Source organism: Phytophthora cinnamomi, assembly GCF_018691715.1.
Source record: "Phytophthora cinnamomi strain GKB4 chromosome Unknown Contig29, whole genome shotgun sequence".
Lineage (NCBI taxonomy): Eukaryota > Oomycota > Peronosporomycetes > Peronosporales > Peronosporaceae > Phytophthora > Phytophthora cinnamomi.
This window is the reverse complement of record NW_027150962.1, coordinates 457384-464699: the sequence shown is the minus strand read 5'-3', so window position 1 is coordinate 464699 and position 7316 is coordinate 457384. Positions and strand designations below refer to the sequence as shown.

General features: G+C 51.9%; 1 protein-coding gene across 1 annotated transcript; it reads left to right on the top strand.

Annotated features, from left to right (window-relative positions):
- Nucleotides 1-2086: 2086 nt before the first annotated feature.
- Nucleotides 2087-2842, top strand: IUM83_09991 (uncharacterized protein; the record flags this gene model as incomplete). The annotated part of the gene is made up of 1 exon (XM_067934469.1): nucleotides 2087-2842. One exon carries the CDS (start codon nucleotides 2087-2089, stop codon nucleotides 2840-2842), a length of 756 nt encoding a protein of 251 aa, XP_067793255.1.
- Nucleotides 2843-7316: the final 4474 nt, after the last annotated feature.

Genomic DNA, 7316 nt, shown 5'->3' with positions numbered 1-7316 from the left:
CGTGGAACACAATGGCTGTGTGTATGCGCCATAACATGAGAAGAGCCTCACGAAGATGGCGCCATTCGTCGTGGACATCGCGGTCGGACGGGAAGGTCAACAGCCTCCACCCCAGGGAGCATCGAAAAGCTGGAGCCCATGGCTCCCATATCTTCCGCCACAACCTCTGGACGGGGTCACACTCGAAGAAGCAATGAGTAGCAGTCTCGGTAGTCCGGAAGGGCAGTGTTAACATAGCGATTTGAACCTGTGATGCGGTCTGTTGGTCTCCACGAGCACCCTTCTTAGACCCTCGCCTTGATCCTTTTGCCTTCCTCATTCGTGCTGGGAGGTGTAGAGCGCCGAAAGGTGGGATGAACAGGCAGCGACACCAGCTGGGGTGGGTTTTCAGGCATATCCGGAAGTAGACATTCTGCAAAAAAGGATTAGGCATTCTGCATTTTCGCTTGACACACTGCCTACTTTTAAGAGGCCTGTCTATGTTGGTACACTAGTATACAGTACTACATAGTTCAATGTAGTGAATGTGATAATAACAAAGATATTAGTAATTTGGTACAGATCATTTTCCCGCTCAAAAATACATCTATAAAAACATGTTTGTTGCAAAGACGGGTTATAGGCACGCACCCGCGTCGGAAGTGACCGAGCTGACTGTTACTGTAAATAACTGCAGCGCAAAAGAACGCAACACACCTGCTTCTGCCCTCGTCGCTACATCTATCAATCTACGTGCGATGTGAGCTGGTGGGCACTCTCGCTATGCAGGGACGGCTGCCTGATCTACAATCTACAATCCACGAAGACAGGTGGATTTTGCAAGTGGCGGCTGGCACTGTTGGAAAGAACGCAATCGTTGTCAAGATCCAGTTTCGGTTGTGCGTTGCACCTGTACCTGCTCTACTGCCTTACTCATGTTTTACACTTGCTCTCAGTTCATGTTACACCCTCGTATCTCATGACCACAATGCAATGCTTGCGGGGGCTCTCACATTGAGCGGGCTCGAGAGCTATCCGAGTTGATGGCGACTTAATTGCCATAGTTTAAATCTCTCTTCGACCTAGCCTTGTTCGTGAACAGTCCAAACTGCTCGTCGATAGCTTTAACTGGTGCGGGAATTCACTCGCACTGTAGAGATTCGGACAACCCTCCCCCAAGTGATGGGGAACTGCGGACAGTCTCTAGCACCACAGGCAATCCTATCCGCAGCTGTCCCAGTGATATTAGCACCCCTAGAAAGCGCTAACGGGCTGGTTACCATCCAGTAATGTATTACTTAGTACCTTGTCCGTTCGCGGTTTACGTTTTAGCTTGGCTCCTAGTGTCGAGTATGGTGCGGCGAGTGACGTCGACCTCAGAACGAGTGAACGAGGAAATAATGCAAGACCCTCAGGTGCGAAAACCGTTCTTAACCGTCTCCAGCCAGGCATGCAAAGCGATGCATTCAGGGTACAGCCAGTTAAGTTATTCCTGTCTGCAGTAATAAGCTACCTTGGTACATCACTACAGAGAGGACCTCTCTGGCTACTGTACACGTGTTGTCACACTGCGCCAATACTCTACAAATTGACAAATCGCCCCTCCCATCTTCCAGCTGTGGCAAAGTTGATGACCGGAGGCTTCGGTCGGTAATCGTGACACAGAGGCAGGCGGATGCCTCATTTCGGGATTCACCCACGCAAGAGAGAGTCAAGCATCGAGCCTATCGACACGATGAACGCCTCGGTCCTCCACCCTCCGAACGGTTGGCACTTAAGCGACGATGTGATCGGGAATGTGGTGCTACGCACGAGGGCAACACCCGACCTCTCAAGGCCGAGCATCGCCCCCTTTCAAGCGCAAGGAACGCCACAGCCCCAGGTCCAAACTCCTGGTTGGAAGCCCTACCACCACTCAAAAGTTGTTCACGTAGGAGGGGTGGCTAATGAATCGCTGAACAACTTTGGGACCAGAGACCCCAGGTTTGTACCCAGGTCCGCTGAGGTCCGCAACACCCCGGTGCTCGAGCCGAAGGTCTACTGTAAGGTGGAAGGGGTGGTCCAAGGCACAAACGCGCAAAGTGTAAACGTCGCCACCCTCATCGCAATGGGGCAGGAAAGTCTACGGGAAGCGCGTCGACAGAACCAGCGGCGATACCGCAAAAAACAGCACGACAACATGTGCAGCCTCGAACAGGAGACCAGCAAACTTGAGCTAGAGATCAAGCAGCTCGAGAAACGACGATGTGTCCTATCCGCTGTGGTTCCAGGAGACGGTTCCGCCTGGAGCGTAGTAGCCGAGTACTTTCGACTGTTCGAGTACGGCCTCCGTGAGCAGCCAACTACGCAACAGCAGCAATCCCCCGTTGCCAACACGAAAGAGGTCGCTAACCCTCAATTGACCTTCTTACGATCGCGACTGGCCCCCAATGTCCTTCTCAACGAAGGACGAGGTGTAGATGTGGCGATTTACTGTTGGAGGCGAGTTTCATTCTGGTTCCAAGACTTTAGGGTCGAGCTTGAAGACTTGCACAGGGAAGGCGCTCACTCATTGCTGGCCGCCACCAGAACCAGCTTCACGATCACCGAGAGAACACTGCGCAACGTGTTTCCAGGCATTTGGAACGAACGCGAGAGTGACACCGGTTCTGTGCTGGTGGGAAAGCTGTTGAGCCGGCGTATTGTCATGCGCGGTATTACACGCTTCGAGTGGGATCCAAGGCGCTGCTTCGTGACGACTGTGTTTGCTCAGTCAGACCTGTTGACGCCGGTGTTGGACGTGCTAGGCAATTTGAAGGATGTGGAGCGAGTGTTTGGCAAGGCCGTCATTTCCCCGGACTTCCGTTGGACAGCGTCATCGTGAACAACACTAACATGGTCTTAGTCTCAAAGGTCTACAGCATGTATTGTTGTAGGGATTTTGCCTTAGTAACTTGGAACACCTCGAGTGTCAGTCAATATACTAGTAGTAGTATAATGGTAGTGCATCGTTCGTTCTGCATGGGTTCTGAAGTAACATTACTGTACTACATGTAAGGTAGCCCCCACACATGTAATACATGTATATGCCTTGACACCGGTGGATGTACAGGTGCTGTTGTCTCTGTTGCATGTGCTAGCAATGTGCCAAGTACTGCAGGTGATCCTTCCTTCCCATATCCTATCAAATCAGGTATCAAAGACTTCCTGAGGTAAGGAAGTTTCGTCCCTGTCGCTCTTACTGAGGGAACCTACTGAACTATCATTGTCTTGTGTTTCTGCAGACTCGTTCATTTCGCAACAAAACAGCGATCAAGCCCGGACGAGATTAAAGTGCCAATCTTGGATGTTGGTTGGCGCGACCGTGGATGCCTAAGAGTTCGTCACGGTCACGATACCTGTACTAGGATTCCCGCCTGCCTGGACCCCGGACTAGAGTGCCTCTTACGATTACAACTCATCAACTTCGGCCGAGCGCGATATCGTTTTATTACAATCTACAACTAGGTGACTACAATATCGTCTTGCATGAGGTAAAAGGAGAGACATCTCCGTTCCTACCTCTTCCACTGCAGCGCAGCAGTATGCGCTTCCGACAATTTCCAAGGTCACCAAGCACGCTCAAAGAGCATAGGAAATGAATTGACTTCGGAAAACGTGAATCGCCCACGCCGATGCTTGAGGACTCTCTCCTACTGGCTCAGGGCCGTTCTTAACGGAGCGGTAGGCTGGGAGGGCGGTGGGGCGTAGAGCGTACCATTATGCGCGCCGTCGTTAAGAATGACGGAGTATGGGGCGGTAGGCCGTTGTACCACACTGTACCTGTGTCCGAGAAATTGTCTCATTCACAAAAGCGTGGATTCGCTGCTCGCATACTGCGCTAGGCGGGGAGAATGATACAGCCAGACAACTCGTCTGCTTAAGCTAGAGGACGGAAGGTGCATGCGATGGTCGTGTCCTGGTTGTCGGAGTTAGACACGTCGTCAGCGCTGGACCCGAGAGCAAGTCAGAGGAGCTCGCGCTGGGCTGGACAATGGTGCGCAGCAACTCTCGAGGGCGTTCCATTTGGATGGAGACTTTGAATCTGGGCAGCCTACCACGGACAGCCCCCCCCCCCCCCTCGCGTAGGGCGTAGGGGGCCTACCGATCCGTGATCGAAAGTTCCCTCGATGTAGTCCCAATTGCTGCACAGAGCCGCTGCGCAGCCTACCCACACCCGCTCCGTTAAGAACGGCCCTAATATTGGATAAGGTAAATCATAAGCTTAAGGCCAACGTTCGCTTTTAAGGCTGCACATATACATCCAATCGTGAGCACAAGACAAGAATAGAGCTCTTCTGTTGGCTATAATAGGTGTTTATATGATTTGGAGGGGAACCTTCGAGATCTTATCATCTTCAAGCTGCCCTTAGGGCCTTAAGATTTCATCACCAGAATGACGAAGGAACGGAAGACCTGCACGGTGTCCGAGTAGCGAGAAGCAGTTGATGATGTTCACAACGGTGCTACGACTGAGGACGTCCGGAAAGCAAGAAGAATTCCTGTGCGAACGCTGAACTGCCGGAGCGCGGTGAAACCATCGACAACAAGCGCCGAGGACCACCCCCTCCACTTCCAACGGAAGCAGCGGAGTGCCTCGTTCAATGGGTGATTGCGTGTATGGTTGGCCAACCCCACAAGAATCTACACGTCTGGTCCGAAAGATATCACCTCGTTCACCTGTAGCCTTCGAACTACCTGCTGATGCTCGTGTGTGTGTGGGGGGGGGGGGTCCGTGGCCTGGGAGCCGGTGGCGCTGCACACCCAACTGTCGTTCCTCTCTGCCTTCGACGAGCTGGAGGCCGACGTGTCGTCCGACGACCTGCTGCACCTCAGCTACATACAGGCCGCCTGTCGTGCAGAGAACAACACGGTGCTGCCGGTGTCATACACCGCACCCGGCACCGTCGGCGGCTCGCTTCAAAGAAGTGCACACTTTAGTCCAGCACTGCACCATGAACGCGACCCAAGACTCGTGGACGAGCTCCGCCAATGCCTCGACGTGGACATCTACATGCCGGCGTCAACGTGAGACCCGGCCGGACGTGCTGCTACCGCTGGGCCGCTCAAGGTCCTGCAGTCTCCACTGCTGCCAGATTGGGCGTTCGGCGTAGTCATATAACCAGGCGAAGAAGAGCACCACGTACTTCGAGCTGTGCCCGCACACGCCCACACAGCACGGAAGCAACAAATGCCGAGTGCGTCTAAGAAGACCAAGACAAAGCTCGCCGACGGACGACGTGCTATACTTTCCATCGTCTGACAGGTAAACGTATAGCCTCTATAACTACGTTAAAGTCACCGGTATTGATTTATACATCTATAATCGCACTTACCAGAAATTATAGTGTAGTGCCAAGCATGTGTTGAGATATTTCTTGGCCTTAAATAGTTGACGTCTCAAAAAGTAGGCATCTTGTTCGCAAGGCTGTCACGAGACAGGAAACCGTGTCGAGACAAACTGCAACAGCCCAAAACATAGTTGGAATAGCGCAGATGTCCTCTCTGGCTAGAACGTTTCCATAGCCATCTTGGGTCAAACGTTACAGGCTGTCAAAGTTGGTAATCTGTTTTTGGCCTTAAACTCATGATTTACCTTAGCGGTGCTCTGTCATAAGCACGCGCTAATGGTACAGTAAGCTGGTATAGTCACCGTTACCTAGCTGTGCACTTGAGTGTGTCTGCTGTGCTACCATCCGCGTGGTGCTCCCGTGAATAATTATTAGCGTGACAACTTTCCTACATTCTACATGTAGAATGAGCACCCGGTTCTCATTTTAATCTGTCCAATGCGCTCAATTAGCCCGCGCGCAATCCTGTTGCAGAAGTCTGGCGTTTACGGAGGCACACCAGCGCTCCAGGCTTCCTGAGACTTAGTTGCGCAATAAACCGCACCATCGCTCAGTAAAAAAATGCGAATTGACATAGTCGCCGGGTACATTATAAACTTGGACATTGGGATTTGGTGCCCGAGTGCAATCGTCGTTGACCGCAAAATATCAAATCTAGGAAGTGAACAGACAGTGAGAAACTTGACGCGTTCTGCTTGGTCACTGTCGTGCCATGGCCCTCGGTGCGCATTGGAGCGTGCACCCTGCGATTTGTTCACCTGTGCCGATCTACCCTCGGGCTATACAAGTTGCACCTTGAGTTGCACCTCTCATTGCTGCCGCTATACGTATCCACTGAGTAGTTGGAATTCCTGCTCTATTACTCCGCACGAGCATAGATTTTGTGGAGCGAACATCGTTTCTTGAATACCCATATTTCCTTGAGTCAATCCCCGAGAAACACCGCGGTATCATCACCATATTTCAAACCTCTACGCCTGTTATTTATCGCACTATCGGGATCTATTCACCGTGAATTTCCGCTTATAAAGGCGTTCTCATCCCGTACAGCGAATTTGCGCTCTCAAGGGGGTTCACATCTTGCACGTGCTATAATGCAACACTTTTCATTGAGACTAGCACAGCTGCTATAATTTGGCACGCGAACACGTAAAGTATAACATAGAACTGGAATTCGCTACCTAGACGCACAAGACATGACGATGCCACTTGCTACATGTTGAACAAGTACTAGTAGCTCATTTCTTCTGCCATGTCGTTTTTGACCAATAAGAGTGGCGGCTATTAATAATCGTTGGCTCCCGGGAAATGACAAATTCTGGCACTATTCCGGAAATATTTCCAAATTCTTGCACAAATGACAAAATCGGTCACTCAAAACATTTCTAGCACCCAGAGAAGTAACAGCTCAATCACGGTACTGCGAGCAGAGCAACAAAAGCACAGCCAGCAAGAGGGTCATGCTCATGGAGAAAGAGTGCCAGGGCCCCGCAGCATGCTTCTCTATGACCTTCACATAGGCCAGCTTATCAACGGTGTATAGCATCAGACCCTTCTCGATGCTGATGTCCATCACGCTTTCTCCTCCACGGCCATCTTGTTCTATATGTGCTCTTCCGCCGCTGTCTCCTCAATGCACGCTCCTACATGACTACCTTCTCAATGACATGCGCTGGCACGTGCACCTCCATGACGTCTGTGTCCTCCTAGACGGCAGGCTACTTTACACAGTGGTCGCCACAACACCGATCTTCTGGATGGCGGCCTTCTCCGATCTCCTCCACGGCGGCCTTCTCCGCGGCCCTGCACGCGCACCTTCACGACAGGCACAGTCTTCACCACTGCCCCCGCGATCTCTTGGTGCTTGTTGCGAAGTAGGGGCATGGTCTTCTTGTGCTGATCCTCTTGCAGACTCTTCCGCGAGGACTTCTACGCCGACCAGTACGCGCACCTGCAGTTCGTCAAGCT